Here is a 21,610-nt window from a genome sequence, read left to right on the forward strand (position 1 = left end):
CAGTCTCATTTTGCTAGGTGGCTAGTCTTGTGCAGCCTCTAGAATGCTTAGAATATTAATGCATGGAGAGGAGATTGAATGCTTTCTATAGTTCCATTATGACAATGTGTTTTTCTTGTTTTAATCAGAAGGCATGCAAAACCAAACTGAAATGATTTCTAATAAATTAATGCCAGTGAGTGCTTAAGAGAAAGGACCTCTTTTGGGGGATAGCGCATCAAAACCATAGAATTTGGCATTTCTTTCTCCTCTTCATACTTGGCAATGTATTTTAATTTTTGCATAATTTAATTTCTTTCTTGGGTGCTTTATTCTGAAGTGCTTTGAATTTATATGAACGAAGACAATCTGACATTAAGGTGAGGGTTGGTCTAATTTATAGTGGGCTGCCATGGTAGGAAGTTATTGATTGAGACAACATATGTTCGAAGACACATATATTTGACTTAATATTTGGTCCTTACCATTTCTTGCATGTCATCATAGTATTGCTTATTTTGATCTTCTTTCCTCTGAATTCATACATATGTATATATATATATATATATATATATATATATATATATATATATTTTTTTTTTTTTTTTTTTCCCCCTTCAAGTGTTCTTTGTCGCCTTCTAGCTCTTATTCCAGTGGCTATGGATAGGTTTCAGGGATTTCTTTAACCATCTGAAATTGTAGCAATATTTTTCTCATAAATTCATTTATCTGGGGAGTAAGTACTTCTCAAACTGCTTCTTAACCATCCAGCTCTTTATCTTCGTTTTGGTCAGTAATTATGCTACCAGTATATAAGGTGGGACTACTTAATTTTGAACATCCCATTTGCCTTTACCAAGTGCATATCATAGAAACAACCACCAAGTGAAAGATTCTCCCACAATTAGGTGCAGCTTTTGTAGTACAGCTCTTGGTACTGGCTAAATGAAAGGCTGTGCCATGCACTGGATGGCCATCTATCTCGTCAGGTGCTGTGAATCTTCGTAGCTTCAGCTTTATCTTTAGAGGGCAAAGGTAGCTGTGGTCCATTCAAATGGTTCCCAAGTACCCAGTTATCTCCTCTTCTGAAAATGGAAGTATTACTTTGTGCCCACCAGAATCTCCCAGTAATCACTATTCTTCATCGAGTATAAAATGTGGAAAGATGGGGGCGCCTGGGTGGCTCAGTTGGTTAAGCAACTGCCTTCGGCTCAGGTCATGATCCTGGAGTCCCGGGATCGAGTCCCGCATCGGGCTCCCTGGCTCAGCGGGGGGTCTGCTTCTCCCTCTGACCCTTCCCCTCTCATGCTCTCTGTCTCCTATTCTCTCTCTCAGATAAATAAAATCTTAAAAAAAAAAATAAGTAAAAAAAATTTTAAAAAAATTTAAAAAAAATGTGGAAAGATGCCTACTCATTCTGAGAGACGATTAACAGCCTTATGGGCCTGGCACATAGCACCATCGTATTCATAGCTTTAGGATGTACAGCTAATTATTTGCATTTTAAAATGAGATAAATATTTCTATTTATACACATTAAGACTATTAATTCTGGCACTGTGTTTAAATATCTATAAATCAGAGGCAGTTGAAGAGCTGAAATTCAGATTTCCTTACACTTGCCTGCCAAGTGGCCTCAATCAGAAGTAATTTTCTCCATGAGGGCACATGGAGCTCAGTCGTGAGCTTTTTCTGAGTAGATATTATTATTTGTGTCAAATTATGTGTGGTGATTTTTCTGAAGTGGACTTCTGTGCCCACTAATCCATACACACGAGGTTCCCTCATTCCCTCCTTCATTGGTGCTATTAATTGTACTTGTGCTTCAAGTGTCTCTTACCCCTTTAAAATGTTAGTTTATGGCCACCGATTATCTGTAAGGTTTTCCTGTTAAGGAAACATGCAATATAGAGAGTAGAGTGAGATCTGATCTTAAACCGTAAATACCACTATGCATTTTAAGAGAAACCTTTTTTTTTTTGCCAGAGCCTGATTTGATAGGGTGGTGAAAGGAATGGGTAGTAATTTCACATTTTAAAGTATAGCAAATTCTATAAATCTGACACTTGCTTTGGGAGAAATACAAATTGGTCATTCAATTACCTGTGGCCTGTCCTAAATATTGGCAATGAGATTGCATGTAATTTTGAACAGTGAGCTCAAGAATTTTTCACCTTTCATTTGGGTTTTGTAGTTTGGCTTTGAAAATAATTGCTTCTTCTCAATTATATGCTTGAAATTGCAAATCGATAGCCAGCATATAAAATAAGAGAGCCCCTGGAATATAGAATGTTATATTATCAATTAAGATCTTACCATAATCTTTGATAAATATAAATATAAATATATAACTATAACATGGATGGCTTGGTTCGAGGTTTATTATGCACAGTTAGTGGTTTTGTTTCCTTTCAAATTTTCACATGAGCTTTTCCATTTAATTTTTATTAAAACTATTAAGTCTGAATTTGATATACTCTAAGAGCCAATTTGTTGTCATTGACTATTTTAAATAATTGTTCAGTTACATACTATCTTGAATAAAAATCCTAAGAACGTTAGCATGTATTCTCCGAATTTAATTTTTTTAAAAAAGAAAGCATTTTTATTACTATTGATTTTATTCTTACAATATGCATGAATTATCTGTATAATATATAGCCTTTTATGATTGAAGAGCATCCAGAGATGATAAAAAAAGGAAATTCACTAAAATATATGTGAATTATTTAAAATATTTATTTTACAACTAGTTATTTTTTGTTAGCAAAACTCAGAGTATATATTCCAGAAAAAGTATATATTGTCATTTCTGTTATAACTGATATTAAAGCAGTTTTTTTTTTTGCAGACTGATTTAGTATGGATATAAATTATGTAAATAATTAAATATTAGTAACCAACTATTTTAGTTTTGGTAAAATCTGCAAGAAGATCTTCCTGATTTTTCTGGGGAAGGGATCTAATATTTTGTAACATATATTCTCAGTAATCCTAGAAGAGCAACAAGAGGTTTCTCAATTTTTAAAGACATAAACTTTAAGCATCTATAAATAAATAGGTTAATATGAATTAAGCATTTCAGGAGATATTTGTGTTTTATAGATTTATTTATGAACGAATGTGTCTGTAACTACCGAAGGATATTTTGCATAGTAGTATGGTATATTAATAAAAGATACTTAAAAATCTTGGGTTTTTGCATCAATTTTTTTCACTTATTAGAGTGTAACCTTATTCTGCTTAACTAACTTCCTGAGCTTTACTTTGCACATCTACAAAATAAAAATAGTATTAATTCTCATACCTACTTTATTGGGTTATTTTAAAGATAACATAAGAAAGTGCTTTGAAATCTTACTTGAAACACAAATCAGACAGCTTCACAGGTCTTATTTTGACCAAAATTGTTATTATAATTAAGTTGTTTGAAAAAAATACAGAAAATACTCTATTATATTCTTCATTAGACTCGGAGTTAATAATTAGAATTTTCAGATAAGTGTTCTAATGATTATATTATTTTACATTATTATATTTATGTATTCCATGCATACTTGCTATTGACATAATTGTTTTAAGAGTTAAAAAATTATACTTTTAAACTTGAAATAATAAGAGAGGAAAACTAATATGAGATCTGTGACTTTTGAATGTAAAAATCATCATTTTTGTGCAAAATCCATGTTGTTGTTTTTTTTTTCCCTATCCGCCTTGAGTGTAAAAAAAGCACATTACCAGAGTGTTTGGAATTAAGGCATTCTTTTTTCCTTAACATTTGTTATTTTGAGGAAAAAGAGAAATAACAAATTGTAAAAAGGACAAGGAAACTCTGTAAGAAGTTTTTTTGCTTGGATGTCCCTTAATTTAAATCCATGCAATTAATTTTGTCCATGAAAATGTGTTATATGAATTCTGCCCTTTTGGAAACTTGCTTTTGGAAAAGCACCAGATACACTACTGTGCTGTATGTACCTGTTCCTGTTTGCTCCCACTTATATAAAAATTGTAACATGTGCAACTATTTTAAATGATTTATAAGATTTCTTCTTTGGCCCTGAAAATTTCCTGGCAACATTTCTAAGAAGGAAGAGGGAGACCACCAAAGCCTTTTAAGTAGTTAACCTGTGTGATGAGACTGTGGATCTGAGTGACAATTAGTACAAATTACCATAATTGTGGTCTTTGGATAAAATGCCACATTGCTTCTTTTAGGAACAAAGGCAGGCTTCTGCTTAGTAAAATGAGTCGGATACTTTGCTTCTCTGGGGCGGTCAGAGATTCGCAACCAGCCATGTGGTATCTGCACGTAGTCCACTTTAGACCCATCTGAACAACTCCAGCCCTCCCTTTCCTTTCAGTGAAATAGGTCCATTAATGTAGTGCACCTCACTCTCATTCACTCTAAGGGAGTTGTATTTTTATTACTGAAAAAGTATCACATAAATACAAATTACATTTTTTCATTAGAAAACTACTTTTCGTTTCAGAAAAAATTCAATTAATTATGAATAGGGTTATGCTTTCATCAGGGAGAGAAATATGTAATTTTTCTTCAAGCCTCAAACACATATAATGAAATCTTTTCTTGGAATCCACTCTTAAGATGGATTTTTAAAAGTATAGACTTTATTAAAATCTCAGTTCAATTAAAATGCATTCAATTACTTTAAATCTTTATTAAAATCTCAGGTAAAATTGTACAACGATGTAAAAGAGACTTGTACTCTTTACCAGGTAGTTAATTCTAACAAATGAACATAAAGTGCACAGTTTTGCTCTTCGGGAGAGAATTAAAAAAAAAGAAAAAGAAGAAGAAGCAGAAGCAGCTTTGGGTTTGGAATTGGGGGTGGGGAAGGGTTGAAGATGGAGGTTGCTTTCTGTGTAGTAACTTCAGGCACTGGTTTCCTTCCACTTCTCGTTATAGGTCATTGTTTCTTGTGACTATGAAGGTGGCATTATCTTGTGTGAGTCCCTTTGCTGATACTGCTTGGCCTATTTATAGAATACATTTTTTCTCACCACTTTAATCAAAAGACCCTATTAAAGGATTTTATTTCACTATCTTCTTTGGATGTTTTTGGTACAGTGTCCCTGATTCTTTTTCAAGGGCCTCTAGAAGATGCCATTGAAGAGGAAGAGGAAGAGTGTCCATCAGAGGAAACAGACATCGTCTCAAAAGGGGACTTTCCATTGGAGGAAAGCTTTTCTACAGAATTTGGGCCTGAAAATCTGAGCTGTGAAGAAGTGGAATACTTTTGTAACAAAGGTAATCATTAATGGCTAGACGCAATCTGAGTCCGTTTACTCAGATGATTTTGTAAAGTTTAAAAAATGCACTGAGTGCAATGAAAATGCGCAAAGTGCTGATAACGTAATTCAAGAGTCTGAAAGTACCTGCAGAATTTTTTAAACACAAAATGCTACTTTGAGGGTTGAAAGAAGTAATTCCACTTTAATAAGTCATTTTGAATACTTAAAAAAATATTTTCATGTCGATTGGCCAATTACTTCTAATATATTTTATGTTTATCCTGTGTTCATTTATTCTTTTGCAAGTATTTATTGAATGTCAGTTGTTTGCAAGGCACTGAGTATAAGCACTGAATAGGGCAGATAGTCCCAGCCCCAAAGTTCTGGCTCACTCCTTTTAAAAACTAAATGTTTGAGGGGCCCCTGCCTGGCTTAGTCGGTAGAACACGTGACTCTTGATCTCGGGTTTGTGAGTTTCAGCCCCATGGTGGGCTTAGAGTTTACTTGATAAAAAACAAATAAACCCCCCCCCCGCCAAAAAAAATGAGTGCTTTAGGTGTTTGACATTGACTTTCAAAACTGAAGATGGTACTTTTTAAGATATTGTCAAGTAAGAAAATACACATTACTTTCCCATCCTAGGTACTCTTTTAACACATTAACATTATTCTGGAAGAAATACCTGAGACAACGTATCTCAGTTTATTTCTACCCTTGACTTGGAGCCAGGTGGCCCTTCCCGGTAACTCTGTCTTCATTGGGCACGTGTACTCATTTGCTTGCTTTTTTCAAAAGTGTTTTTAAGGTTTAAAATGATTTAAATGATTCAAATCATTTAAAATGATTAAAAAAATTTTTTTTCTTACTTAATTTCTTGGCTTTGCAAATGAGATGGGTCTTCTGTCGCCTCCTGCACCGACATAAGTTGGTTTCATAAGTGTTTGGGTCACTTCGTTGGTTTAGAACAGCTGCTTTTGCTGAGTTTACCATGACCGTGTCATAGAGGGCATGACTGTATGCCCATTTGTAGATGTGTGTGTTTGTGTTACGTACCATTTTTATTTGGACATCTGTATTTCTTAGGCAGAGAAATTATGTGAAACCAAGTTTTTTAATGTGTGTAAGTTTGTTGATCAGACTTGACAGTCTGAAATTAAGAATGATGATATAGGTTCCCCAAAAACCACCACTACACTTATCTCAGGGGCCACATATACATTTGATGTACATTGGTACAATTCCAGTATGACTTTCTCCTGTTGCTGGTGTGTTAGACACAGAAGAGGTCAGCCACTTCTCATCCCTGGGGTCAGTAGACTCCGAAAAACTGTGGAAATGGAATGGCGGCACTAGCCCCCGGCTGCCCTGAAGTTGAGAAAATCTCCTTGGCAGTTAACGCTCGAAGACCTCAAGGTGACTTTGTAATTTGGCCCTTGTCTCCCACTTTGAGGCTTTTGGTTGAAAATGAGAATGGTATGGACTGAGTAGTCTTTCTTTGGTAGTGTTGACTTAGACTTCAGGCCAAATTAATGTTTTCTGTAGTTGTTCTGGGTGCTAGAACCATTTCTTGATTATAGTAGCCACAGCAATACATGTGAAAGCTAGCTGGAAATGAGGAGTGTTTAAATCTGTATTTGAAGAGATTTCGTGGTCCCTCTTTGTCAGGAAATGCATTTTTAAATGCATTGTAGAGAACTTGCCTTATGTTATAGGATTACAGTAAATAGAAGAACCAAGAGTACCACGTATTCTTCTTGTTCTTGTAAAAAGAGTTAGTATGTGGACTCAGACATTTTTGTCAATTTAATTAATCCAGAGAAGCAGTAGTGATAGGTATTCATTGATTAAGGGCTATGCTTAACAAAAGAATATAGAACTATAAATTTTAAGCTAGTAGTATCTTAGAAAATATATATAATCAAATATATCATTAAAATACAAATTAATGTAAAATTACGAATAAATACTCAATGTATTACATGTTATAAAAATAACTTTTTAATGTTTAGTTTGAAATTAGAGAGTAATGATAGGTAGAAATAAGAATTTTCATTTTCACATAATATTTTGCAGGATAAATATGACTGGAACTATTGCAAACTGCTGTTGTCTTACTTAATAGGAAAAGAATTTCATTATTTTACTCTCATAAAATGTGAGACCAGGAGATTTTCACTGAAGTCAGTAGGCACTGGCAGAAAATAGAGCCAGCTCTTTGACAGATATTGCATCCCCTTGAGGTCATAGTAGGGATTCCATCCATTTTTCACTTAAGTTGATTAGCAGCAATCGGAAGAGAACATTTTCTCTCTGGAAAATTAGAAACTAATCTTTCTGTAGAAATTCACATATTGGTCTCAGTGACACACAATTATGTTTTCTTCACAGTTGCAGGGAAGAAGATAGGTTTAGAATTAAAAGAGTGTAAGTATTTAAATGGTTAATGATGCCACCGTCATGATGAGGGAGCATATAAGAACTGTTCTGAAGAAAAATATTTTCAGCTTGGGCTCACTGATGAAGCATATTTTTTGCACATATTTTAATGTCATTTACAACAACATAAAAAGTGTGTGTGTGTGTGTGTGTGTGTGTGAAAATGAATTGGATTCTTCGGAAAATTTCTTCAGCTAAAGATCTAGCCATGATTAAGATCTAGCAAGGACATGGTTTCTTTAATGAGTTTCAGGGATAACACTTTTGAACATCAAATGCTCTCTTTTGTATTAAACAAAGGATAGTAGTTTAAAAACTCAGATCACAAAAACATGGTTAAAATACTTAAGTGTTCCAAACAAGGTATTCAGACAGTCAGTGGAGGATACTGAGTGAGGATACACATACAGTTACAGTCTATCTTCATTTGTATCTTTTTTTTAAAAGATTTTATTTATTTATTTGAGAGAGAGAGAATGAGAGACAGAGAGCACGAGAGGGAAGAGGGCAGAGGGAGAAGCAGACCCCCTGCTGAGCAGGGAGCCCGATGTGGGACTCGATCCCAGGACTCCAGGATCATGACCTGAGCCGAAGGCAGTCGCTTAACCAACTGAGCCACCCAGGCACCCCTTCATTTGTATCTTAGCAACTGTGTTGTGTATAAAAGCAATCACATGCCATTGTGACTTTCCTTTTTATTCAAAAAAAGTAAGGAAAAATGCTCTGCTTTTTGTACATCTATGAAGATATAGCTTTTCATAAGTAAAAGTTCCTACTTCCTTTTGAAATTGAGCCGCATTATACAGGATATTTTCAATATTTAAAATGATTCTGCTCTTATTGTTGTGGTGTTTTCCTCAGTTCTATATGGATATTGTCTATTTCCTTGTTGTCAAAGGGCAGGCCTTTTTACAAGTCTTGAAGCATTTATTAATATTATTGCTAGTCATTATAAGACATGTGATTAAATATGACCCAAATCACTCTCATAATGTAATATTCCACAGAAATGTCAAAATGTTGGTCAGAATTTTATGTCAACATTAAATGTGTAAAATTCTTAATCAGATGAATCTAAGTCATAAATATTCATAATTAAAAGTAGAAAAGATCACCTTTAATAAACCCTTGTTAGAGTTGCACGCCTAAAATTGGAACCTGACAATTCTGTTGAAGTTTCTTTTGTCGCTTTTTACTTTATGTTAGTTGCATATTTCATGTCTCTATTTTTCATCTTTCAAATGAATGAAATGAACTCTGCTTATTAAAAGATACTCTTCTCAAAGTTGCTTGCTATCCTTAGATTTTAGGAATTTCAGCAAAATATAAAGCAATCCTTACAATTTGCATCATCCTCTTTTGTGCAATGAGTTTAGATCATTTGGCATCTTGGCTTACAGTATCTCTGAGAGGAAGGAAACAAGCAAGAATTATTTCCTTGAATTTACAGATGACGAAGACATCAAGGCTGGGTCCCTAAGTGCTACACATTTCCTGTGGCACTGGGTTATATGCTTCAGTGATTTGTTTTCTGCCTTTCTTCTGGTTTATATAGTAAACACGGAAGTACATCAATGCATGTTTAGGACTAAGCAAACTAATAATAAATCGAAACATAGGTGGTCTGGAGAGCAACTGGAGGAGTTTTTAGTATGTTACTGTTGTCAGGTGGGAACTCTTCTATATTAGCGATTCTTGTATAAAGACTCAGAGACAGTAAGTTTCATGGTGGGGTTGACATGGAGTGGTTCTAAAACTGGTCTACTGTTATTAATTATTTGTAGGAAGAGTTCACTCATTGAAATACCCAAGTTTGTTAATGACTGAAATTAAATAAATAGGTCTTGGGTTACAGTCCAAGAGAATGTCACAGGATGTGTGAACAGGAAGAGAAGTGTCAGGTCACTATCACTGTAGGCTAGGAGAACGTACTGTCATTAACAAAAGAAACACCAAAGTAACTATGTCAGTGAGCTTTGAATTATTAATGATTATCTGGAGAAGGTAGTGAGGGTCCCTACAAAGGGTTTCCCGGTGACATCATCTCTAAACAAAGGCTGAAAGGGAAAAGGATGCCATCAAAGTTGATTTTGGAAGAGAAAAAACCTTACTTAGAATCATAGGGTCTATGTATGGAGAATGGTCAGAGAAATCACTGGGTGAAGTGCTTAGCCTAGACAGATGAATGAAATATTAGATGTCTTCAATCTGGAAAGATTAAGGTTGAAAAAAGGGGGCATAATGGAAATTCATAAAATAAGGTCACTGATATAGTGTAACAATGGACATTTTTTTTTTAAGATTTTATTTATTTAACAGAGAGAGAGAGAGCGAGAGCAGGAACACAAGCAGGGGGAGTGGGAGAGTGAGAAGCAGACTTGCCGCTGAGCAGGGAGCCCAATGCGGGGCTTGATCCCAGGACCCCGGGATCATGACCCGAGCCGAAGGCAGCAGCTTAACCAACTGAGCCACCCAGGCGCCCCTTACAATGGACATTCTTAACACATTCAAAAATATTTGACACAGTTTGTTTGCAGAAATTAAAGGTTATAAAATAGAAAAATGCATAGCATATTAAAGAAAATAGAATAAAACCTGAGTTACTCAGACTTGGTTTAACTCTAGCCCAGAAGTAATTAATACCAAACCAAAAGCAAACATAAGTAGATATTTAATTAGATTGGCAGAAGCTTCCAATTCTGTTCAATAAATCAATTCAGTTCAGCTCAACCCATATATTAAGCATCTGGTATGTGCCAGACCCTCTTCTCGGTGTTGTGGATACAGCAGTAGACAAAAGTCAATCTCATTCTCAGGGAGAGAGACAGACAATAAATAAGCAAACTCATATTGTATAATATGATGGGTGACTTTGAGCACTATGAAGAAAAGCAAAACAGGTAAGGGTAATTGAATGATTGTGTGTGTGTTTGTGTGTGTGAGAGAGAGAAGGAGATCGAGAGAGAAGAGGAGAGAGGGGGGAGGGGGGAGAGAGAGAGAGAGAGAGAGAGAGATTTTATAAGAGTGATGGAGAAGGTGAACTTTGAGCAGACACCTGAGGAAAGGGAGTGAGCTCCCAGTACTCAGGGTGGAATCTGCCCTACCTATGAGAGTAGTGTTGCAGGAAGCCAGAAGAGGACAGCAGAGTGCTGGGGAGTAGGAGAGGTGTAGTCATACCTGTGCAACTTGCTCTAGGAATCTGTTGGATTCCCACCCCCTATGGAAGGCTTGAGTGAGCCACAGAGGGGAGCCGAGGTGTAACTGGGAGAAGAGGCATGGTCATGACATGTTTGTTTATACCTAGAAAAGAAAGGCCTGCAGAAAGTAAAGGTTCAAGTAGGAAATGGAAACAAGCAATTTGGGGAAGCTGTCAGGAGATACAGATAACCACAATCAGAATCCTCCCTTTAGCCAGGGGCTTGATGAGACTCCATCTGTAGCTCATTAATGTAGTTTCCGGAAGAGCAGTTTGGGGTGTTTGAGGATGATATGAGTCACTTTGCTCCCTTCCACAATACCACATCCTTGTATCAGAAAGATAAAGCGTAGAAGATGTGAATATCAGTGCTGGTTTTATCATTGTGCTTAACTATTTCTGCCAGTGGTTTGCCAGACTCATTGAAATGTCCCTCCCCAACATTCCATTTCTTTCTTTCTCTCAGTTTATGTAGTTTTGTAGTTTCGTTTAAAACTTAAGAAATCACTAAGGAAAAGCCATATTTCTCTTTGGTAACAAACCCAAGCCAAGATTATTGGCATTTATCCCCCTTTTCCACGTTAAGGTAAAGCAACAAAAATGTTATCTACATCCTTAATACTGAAAAGAAGAAGAAAAAAAAGAACACACTTCATACAGACTTGGTTGTGGGACTAGAAACTGTTTTTCATTCGATCCAGTGTCAAACATATGCACTGTTTCGTTTCCTATTTTCTTTTTATTTTACTATTATTATTTTGAGTTCGGAAAGTCTGTTTACTTGTATTTCATAAACCTGCTCAATCATGATGCTTTCTTTCCTCTCACTTTTGCCTCTAATGACATGTGTTGCCTCCTCTGTTGCTTGGGCAACTAGAATCAGAATCTGCAAAAGGCAGCTCTTACCATAATCACTTTGAGCTCAATAAAGAAGGCGATCTTTACAGGCAACTTAGTTCCTTTTTTCTTAACGGGATTAAGAAGCTGAGCTTTTAAAATTCTTACATATAACATTGACATTTCCAGGGTATGTTTGGACCAGGGAGTTCAAAGAGAAGGCATAAAAGAGAAAAGCCAATATGACTTTGTTTTTTACCTTGCTGGAGGAACTGTTTGTGCAAATCGCCTATAAGCTTATTGACCTGAATCTTGACTCCTTGTTTTCTCTGGATTTGGCTGGAGTGGAGACACTGATGGAGCCCTGATAGAGCTGATTGAACAGCCCCCAGCTTTGCTTGGCACAGACCTCCCTTCCCTTCTGTGCCACCTCCCCCTCCTTCCACATGACATTATTGTTCCTTGGCAAACTCTGTTTTCCTGGACCCAGTACTTCTTCTTTTTTTTTTTTTTTCACATTTACTTTAAAATCCTTAAATTTTTCTTACGTAAGTCATATAACAATGCAAAATGGAAAGGAATTCCTTTTAGAAGATAGAAATAGAGGCTATATTTATGTTGGGCTTGTGCAATTTTTATTTCATGAGATTGGAAGAAAAAATAATACCTGTGACATTGTAGTATCAGCCTTTTATGGCCATCTTAAAATCCCCCAAACACAGTTTTTGTTTGGAATCAGATTTTGTTCTTAAACCACAATTATTGGAATAAATAAGAGAGCATTTGAAGGCAATTTGTTCTTACAGGGACTCAGTGTTTTCTTGGTTTTGATGGAACCAGAGGGTGTACAGATTTTGTCCATGACTTACTTGTGTTTTATATATGAGGGTCAGAGCAAGCTTTGTCTGTCTACCTCATCTCTGATCCCAGATATATCATCATAATAAATTCAACAAAATTAAAATGATTGATTTTATGCAGTGTTGAAATGACTCATGATGATATCATTCATATGAATCATGTATGATAATATAGACTACTTTTTTGCATATTATAAACTCAACGTATTGTTTTGTCTGTAAGCTGACCACCAACACATCTTCAGTGTGCAGTCTAAAAACAAAGATATTTTTGAAATGTTAAAACTTGATAAAATATTTAATTACCTAATTCTCTCATTATTTATGAAATAATTTCATATTGTAATTAAGTGTATTTCATTCTGCTTCTACCTGACTACATAAGGTGTCAAGAGATACTTGCTTAAGTTGTAGTTATATTATTATTTTACATCAGCATCGTTGTTGATAATAAAAATTGAAAATTAATATAAAATCATGTTTTACCATTTAGAGGAATTGCCTTTTTGGTTTCATGTTTAAATTTTTGTAAGAGAAAGAACATTTTTTGACCTGCAAAATTTACTGTAGTTTGTTGTTTTCCCTACAATGTTGAAAGTCAGAAGAAGAGTAAGAATTTATTTAATTTCCTGGTACTATATATATATATGATATATAATATAATAATATAAATGATAATATATATATGCATCCGGATATTAAAAGACATCTGCATTGTTCATTTTTTTTGTTGTTTTTTTTAAAGATTTTATTTATTTATTTGACAGAGAGAGACACAGCGAGAGAGGGAACACAAGCAGGGGGAGTGGAAGAGGGAGAAGCAGACTTCCCGCTGAGTAGGGATCCTGATGCGGGGCTTGATTCCAGGACCCTGGGATCATGACCTGAGCTGAAGGCAGACACTTAACAACTGAGCCACCCAGGCGCCCCTGTTCATTGGTTTTTTTTTTTTACTTTTAATCTAGATGCTGAATTAATCATTAATTTTAGCTGAGTACTATAAGGGAGAGCTACTTATTTATAAGTCCTTTTATTGTTAAATTTTCTCAGTGATATTTTGGGTAGAATGAAGAGCCCATGTTTCTTGGAGAAAATAGTTTTGATCAAGTTGTAATTGTATAAATAGCCATTTTTAATTAAAAATGTTTTTTTCTATTTTACTTTGTTTAAAAAATATATATATATAACAATTCATACGGGTCTACAATAATATTTGCCAATCATTTACATCTACTACCTCTTAATTTATTTTTCTATTTAAGGAAAATTTAAATTATGAACATAGCATTAGCATTAGAGAACCCTGGGAAGCTAATTTATTTTAATCATATGGAATTAACATAGTTGACAACCTTGAATCTGATTGTTGGTCACATTATGATTTTAGATAAAATGTTATCATTTTAGAGAAACTGATCTCTTAGAAGGAGCCATGTATCCTCTACTTTTTATCCTTAAATTTCGTAAGTGATTTGAGAAAATTTTCTTTGTTCTGCGCTAGCATTTTTGAGATTTAAATCAAATTAGATTTTCGAAGTTCCCAATCTCCTAATATAAAATTCATATTTTCTTGTGAGTATGTAAAACTTCTCACAATGTTTTGATTATCATTTGAGAAGCAACAGGAAGCATGAAAGAATTTGCCCTTCCACTACCTGGCGGGATAATCTTTATCTCTGGTGGGCCTAAATGTAGAGTATATAAAAGGGGGTGAAAGCTGTGGTACGATGAATTTAATTACAGTCATAAAGTCAGTCACTTTTTTGTTGTTCTTAAAAGGTCAAGTAAAAATAACTGGATGTGTTATACCAATGGAGTAAATACTGAGAAGGAATGCAGATCGCTCTTTCAGCTCCTTTTTTGTAGTTCAGTGAGATTCTAGAGATTGGCATTGAGACTACGTACCAATTATAATAATTATAATAATGGTAATAACAACTTTCATTTGCTGACTTCTCCTGAAAAGCAGACATCTTGCTGCACGTGTATCATCTCTAATCAACTGACTGTCCTGCAGGGTAGATGCTGTTTTCACCTGTGACTTTCAGAGGGTCAGTAACTTGGCCAAAGTCACAGAACTACTAAAGGTTAATACCGAATTTAAACTCAGGTGGTTATACTTATGATTATAATTATAATGATTATTATACTGATTTGGTGGCATGAGATAAGCCGCAGTTTCTCACTGCCTGTTTCTTGCAAAGTTGTTTTCAGGTAATCCAAATGAGTGGGACAACCCAAAATGGGTGTACTTGGGCTGAGTCCCTGTAAGAACAAACTGCCTTCAAATGATTGATTTAGCCAGTAATAAACGGCAAAAAAAAAAAAAAAAAAGTGTTTACAAATCCATCAAAACTATTTGAATAGGAATTTCAGCCCTGTAGAAATGTTTGCAGAGTGAACTCTTGAAAACAGCTTGACCTTAACACGAAATGAGACCCAATAAAAAGTGGAGAAAGGAAGGAAGGAAGAGGGGAAGAGGGCATTGTTTGCAGGGAAAGCTCGGGGCACTGTGGAAACTTTTCGCTTTTCTGAAGGAAATGCAGTGCAGCAGATGGGAAGAGTGGAAGTGAGATAAACATAGGAACTGGAAAAGTAAGCAATACATTCTAACAGGTTCTGTATCAGAGATCTGGAGAAGTGGAAAGATTAGACAAGGGACTGTTCTGAAACTTGACAGTGGCTGTATCTCAGCCCGTCTTACGTACATACCGGAGATGGAAAGTGGAATTGCTCAGACAGGAGGCTGTGATTATATTTTTCTGACAGTGAGAAGGGAAAGTCTCTTTAAGGATCATTTTTCAAGATAGAGATTTATCAAGGTGGAAATCTACAGATATATAAAACACGTTGCCCCCCTACCTGTTTAACAATGGGATGTGATGTCATTTCTCTTGTTGCATAGAATTAGCGCAGGGCTGTCTATTTTTGATTCAGATGAGCTTTTTTTAAATGCAAATTGTGGTCCAGTGTAGTTAACCAACCCTCAGAACCTCTATGACTTGTTTTTGGCCGCAGAAACATTGACATGTGTGAGTGTTTATACATGACCACACATGTAGGGAGGCAAAAAGGGGAATATATAAAGAATGTTCTCATTTCTTAAAATTCCTTCTCATCTAGGAAGGAAAGGAAAATGGGTATAGGTGAGAAAGGGAATAAATATAAGGGGTGGAGAAAACGTTACGTTTGGGCTGGTAAAGGAAGGAATATGTTCTTTCTCAAGCTTCCTTGTTGTATTGTGCATCTTTCTAGTAAGGAAGCTGTTCACTAACACACACCTGCCTCATCCAGTCCTTGAGCCTTGGGCTCCTATATCCTGTCCTGGTGGCTGAATACCAAAGGGAATACTGAAATACAGAAACTCATAACAAGAAACAATTCTACAAAGATATAGAGTGATAGTAAAAAAAAATGGACAAGGAAAATAGCCTATATTCTAAGGAAAACCCAATTTAGAAAAGAATGATGTTTTCTCTGTAATACTGGTAGGCGTGTTGGAGAACTTCTAAGGTAGCCCTAAAAATCAGTTCACTAAGAAAAGGAATGAACTTCAAAAATCTACATAAAATGTGTATCTTATTTTTACACTTAAATTGCCAAATCAATATTAGATATATTCATTTACCTTTTTAGTTTATTTAGCGATTGTTTAGCTATTTTGATATCGAATGGTGTATGAACCTAGGAGAGTTCGATGCAGTGTAGTGTAGCTTCAGAACTCCTCACTTGCATAGACTCCTTCCATGACCCTGACCTAATTTTGTAACTATGGCTTTGTATTCTTCTTCTAAAGAGGGCCTCCTAAATTATATAAGCTTTAGGCTCCAAAAAGCCTGAATCAACCCCCGTTAGTACCTTTAGTCAATATGAGTGAGCTCTAGGAGATAGCAATGAATGTTAAGTTTGGTTTCAAATTCCTGTTTTTTGGAAAACCTTGAATAAGATTCCTAAAATGTTTTGGCATTTAGATATCTGAATTCCAAATCTATTATCATTATAGGGTAAGTTACCCTGTGCCTGTAGAGACCACGGATACTCGTGAAAGTACTGGGTTAAAAATTAAAGCAGAGGGGCACCTGGGTGGCTCAGTCATTAAGCGTCTGCCTTCGGCTCAGGTCATAATCCCAGGGTCCGGGGATCGAGCCCCAAATCGGGCTCCCTGTTCCCTGCTCCACGGGAAGCCTGCTTCTCCCTCTCCCACTCCCCCTGCTTGTGTTCCCTCTCTCACTGTCTCTCTCTCTGTCAAATAAATAAATAAAATCCTAAAAAAAATTAAAGCAGAGAGGGGAAAAATTCTCCCACGTTTCTAAAAATCTGGGCGATGCTGTGGATACTATCTATGTTTTTCCTGCGTTATCACCAGCAGCCAAGGACCTCTTGATGGCCCTGAGGGAGGAGGTGGTGTGGGAAGACCTTGTGGTAACAAGAGTCTAAATGGGTCTTCTGATAACATACTTGGGACTCTGACTCGTGGTAGAAGCTAGATATGGATCTGAGTTGGGACGAGGCTAATGTGACCTAGAATAGTTTTTTATGCAAACTGCATCAGGATTAGATTCAGCTGTAAGAATAGGTTCCTGGAAGCTGCCACAAAACTCTCCTGCTTACATCCCATTGTCCAGAACTTACTCTTAGGAGTGGTCCACCTCACTAAAAGGGAGGCTGGCAAATGCGGTCTTTATGATCAGGTGGCCACATGCCCAACTCTACATTCTGTTACTATGAAGAGTTTTCAGCTTATGCAAAAAGGACATAGATTTTATTTGTCTTTACTTCCTGACTCAAAGCATTATGCCATCAGTCCATTCAAAATGCATGCTTTATCCAGTTTGATAAATATTTATTGAACATGTACGATATCAGACATTGTGGGCCATGCTGTGGTTAGCATGTAAGTAAACACAGGGAAGCCCCTGGCTATTCTGGAGTTTACGTGATCGTGGGGAGGCAGACATTAATAAAATAATCGCACAAGTGGCCCAGGGTGGTTTGACGTAGTGAGGAAGGTGAGAGAAAGTGTCCTTAAGAATGCAATACTTAGGGCGCCTGGGTGGCTCAGTTGGTTAAGCGACTGCCTTCGGCTCAGGTCATGATCCTGGAGTCCCGGGATCGAGTCCCGCATCGGGCTCCCTGCTTGGCAGGGAGTCTGCTTCTCCCTCTGACCCTCCTCCCTCTCGTGCTCTCTGTCTCTCATTCTCTCTGTCTCAAATAAATAAATAAAATCTTAAAAAAAAAAATGCAGTACTTGAGCTGGCATCTAATGCTGAATAGGCATTAAGTAGGAGAAAAGAAGTAATAGTGTTTCAGGAAGACAGGACAACATGTTTTTGGCAAGAGCTTGACGAACAGGCAAAGAGGACAATGGAGATTGTAATGTGATTTGACCCCAAAGAGATGGGTTTAGGTCAGAGGGATGGCAGTGATCCAAGATGAGGGATAGAAATGATGAGAAGAAGCGTAAGAGAGGAAGACAGATATCGTGAAAGCTGAAGCATTAAATGCAAATCTGAGCTTCCCATAAGCCATTGTAGAGAAGGAAAATGGGGGTAAGGTGTAATATCGATTGCCAAGCAGTAGGAAAAATAGGGTTTATCAGGAGAAATAGTTGTTATCTTCTATTTTTGAGCTCTGAGAATCATTCGTCATTAGGGTATTTGAACTAGAGTTGGATAAAGGACATTCAGATATGGACCGAAGTTGTTAGTTGCTGTCCCAGAATATGCATTCTCCATTGGGCTTTTGCACTTTGGATGTGTGGTTTGAATAAAGTCTATTTATAATTAGTAAATTATATTGTAGTAATGGAACACTATGGTAATGAGTAATTACTTATGAATCATACTCTTAAAAGGATAATGAGAGAGGAGAGGCCTCTTTGGGATGAATCATTTTGTTAAAAAGGAAAGAATAAACAATAAGATTGTATGGAAAGCAGTGTTCAGATATTACCGTCTTAAATTGGCTTGATCTTTCTGTGTGGATCGGCCTGGCTTATTGAAGAGACTATTTTAGAGATTGTGAGATTTGGCTTTACTTTTTGTTGTTGTTGATGATTCCTTAAATGAATGCTAGGTTTGAATCTTGAAGACTGAAGCAGCAAACTGAAGAAATAGTGGTGTCTTGATAACAGAACAGATCTGTGAAAGATAAATTACAGTTCAGAGTATCCTCACTTAGAGGTTATCAGGCATAACTTTCATCTTTGGAGCAAGAAGTGCCTTAATTATATAGAATCCTCCTCTGAATGGAATAGAATTATTTCAGTGACGGGTTTTTTTGGGGGGTGGGGAGTAGAGAGGGAGGTAGGGAGAAGAGGAAGAGATAATAAGAAAAAATACTTAAATATATAAGCTTTGAAATACACATTTTAGAAGCATCTTTTAAGGTAGGGTGTTTTTTTATGCTCCCATACTTGCTTATGTATTGACTCTTTCAAGTGCCCATTGAGAGAAATAATGAGAAGCAAAAATTCTTGAATGATATACTGCTGAGAATTTGCCTTCTTTTATCTTATGTGGGAATTTCCCTTATGCTCCAGATCTTTAGTGAACTTAAATGTTGAGAAAAGCTCTTTTCACATGGAGGATGATAGTCACATCTGGGATAAGTGTTTAGGATTAGGACTATAGAAATAATTTATAAATCACTGTTCTGTCTTCCTAAGTTATTAATACTTTATTTGTGACTTTTATATAAGTACCGTACATAAACATCAGCATGTTCAATAATTTCCCCTTTCTAGCTGTAATAGAATACCACAAATTACAGTAGTCACCCATTAACTGTAGAGATTGAGTTTCTTCTCAAAATAGCAGGCTTAGCTCTGGACCACTGTCATCAACTGTTCCAGATTGTTTCCTCATCCAGGATCTGAAAATTTATAGTCCAATAAATGTGGACTCTATTCTTTTGATCTGTTTAATTGCTCATATTCTGGAATATGAAAAAAGGTTATTGCCAAAGCAATGACATATTAGATAGGTTAAGGAAATCACATACCTTTTTGAAAATAATTGTCCACTGAATATAACTATCCGGAATATGGCAAAACTCTCCATTTTCTTATAAACTTGTAGCAAGTCCAAGGGAGACTTGGGTCAGTGATCCACAGCGTAATGGACCTTTGCTTTTCAAGTGGTTGAAATCTTGAGATTTAGGTGTTAGCAAAAAGGGGTAACAATTGCATAGTTCTATTTTTGTATCTGGTGATATAACCGTATGTACAGTTTGGCAACGCAGAGTTAATTTACCACGACACTTTTGTTTGGTTAATCTATTAGCAAACTGTTGTTTTAAGCCCAACAATATCATGTGGCTATTAGGCAAAGCAAACAAAAACTGAATCTTAAACTTAAATGTCCTCGCCCTTCAATACGAAGCTGTAGTGTTCTGTTTTTGACTGTTACAGTCCTTTAACCAAAGCTATCTTGTCTGATGATAAAACCATAAGTGTATGAAGCTCACACATATTTCATCTCTTTTATGACCTTATCTTTCATGAGCGGCTTCTGTGAAGGTATCCTAACTATAGGAAGCACCTGGAAAACATATGTGATATCTATTCTCTGATAAGCAGTGTGAACAAGAAAGTAGATCTGTCACTTCTGAACTGTTCATTGTTAAAAAATACTTTGATGATTTAGCTGATTGCAAAATACATTATAGGGATGACTAACAGCTACGGCAACACTCCTAGTCAAGAAAGTTCAACAGTTATATTGTACAAGAATTTCTGTAAGAGGTTAATATTGATAGGAACTACATGGATTAAAGGAGCAGGGCTGAGAAGGGCTGTTTTCTTGTTTGACTGCTCGCAAACCCTGCTGCTATTTGTGCTGAAAAAGTGGCTTTCTCAGAACGTGGCAAATCTTTAATTTATACAGGAGTGTCTAACGTTGAGTGAAAAGGTGTTTGTGTTTTTGAAATTATTTTTGCCTAGCAAAAGGAGAGCCACGGCTTTTACCACCTTGCGCAACAATACCTAATATAGAATTTAAAGATTCAGTTTCATGTGTTCGAGAGACTCTATTCTAGTGCATTTCCCCCGAGTCATTTGTGCTGTGTATTATATTGCTCAATAACACCTTCAATGTCCTCCTATAGGGCTCACATTGATTCTGAAAACTAGACTAAGGAAAATGGAAGGGCCCACAAAATATGTATGATATCTTTTAAAAGAGCAACAAAAGAGTTTAATCTTGCAATGGAAAACCATTAACTCCATAGCCATAATTTTAGAAATATTATAGATTTTGTTACCGCTTGACATTTATTCTGTTTCATCTTTTTACGAATTGGTCTCTGGATATATATTGGTTATCCCATTCAATGTGTTTGTGCTTTGCTAAAAATACACTGAAATTTCTATTTAAAAGTATGTGAATAAAGAATTTAGCAAGTAAATGAATGGATGTCAAATGCATTTCTAGTTCTTCCTGTAATTCTCTCTAGCATCCTTCTCTCTCTTCCTTTCCTCTTCCTACCAACAAAGCTTTTGAAGCAATATCTTAACAAACTTGTCATTATTATCTTGGCCATTAATTATTCATGCCATTTTTTCATAAGCAACTAGGAGTACTGATTTCAAACATATAAGAATCAAAAAATGGATAGGAGGAAAAAAAAACAATGGTCAGTAAAGTCATTTCCATTCAAATCAAGAAGAAGCTGGAGCTGGATTTCTATCAAAATAAAGTTCTATTTATAAATTTTCCATGAGAATAAATATATTGAAAGGGAAGAAGCAAGTCCCTATTGTGAGGGGGAAACAAATGGTGTTTCTTAAAAGTAGTTCAGAGATTTCACGTTCGATTAAATTATTTTTTAATCATTTCACTTTTCATTAGTAAAAAGATTAAAAATGAATTTGGTAAAAACATTACCATAAAAATGAGAGTTAGTTTCCTGAGATAAACTTAGAAGATGAAGGGTCTAAAAGTTGACAAATGTGACATATTTTAGTTATTAAATAGAAATAGTGTGCTGAAGGCAATTAATTAGCAAACGTAATGGTACTGTAGTAGGTTATGGTAAAAAGAATGAAACC

At 35.8% G+C, this 21,610-nt stretch overlaps 1 protein-coding gene across 1 annotated transcript in view; it reads left to right on the forward strand.

Moving 5' to 3' along the window:
- Nucleotides 1–4,845: 4,845 nt before the first annotated feature.
- ZFPM2 (zinc finger protein, FOG family member 2) overlaps nt 4,846–21,610 on the forward strand; it is a 361,626-nt gene continuing 344,861 nt past the window's right edge. The window contains exons 1-2 of the mRNA XM_021688338.1: nt 4,846–4,876; nt 5,090–5,248. Of these exons, the coding sequence (XP_021544013.1) occupies nt 4,846–4,876; nt 5,090–5,248 (190 nt within the window). The remainder of the gene's footprint in view (nt 4,877–5,089; nt 5,249–21,610) is intronic.

This window comes from Neomonachus schauinslandi, chromosome 4 (assembly GCF_002201575.2).
Source record: "Neomonachus schauinslandi chromosome 4, ASM220157v2, whole genome shotgun sequence".
NCBI lineage: Eukaryota > Metazoa > Chordata > Mammalia > Carnivora > Phocidae > Neomonachus > Neomonachus schauinslandi.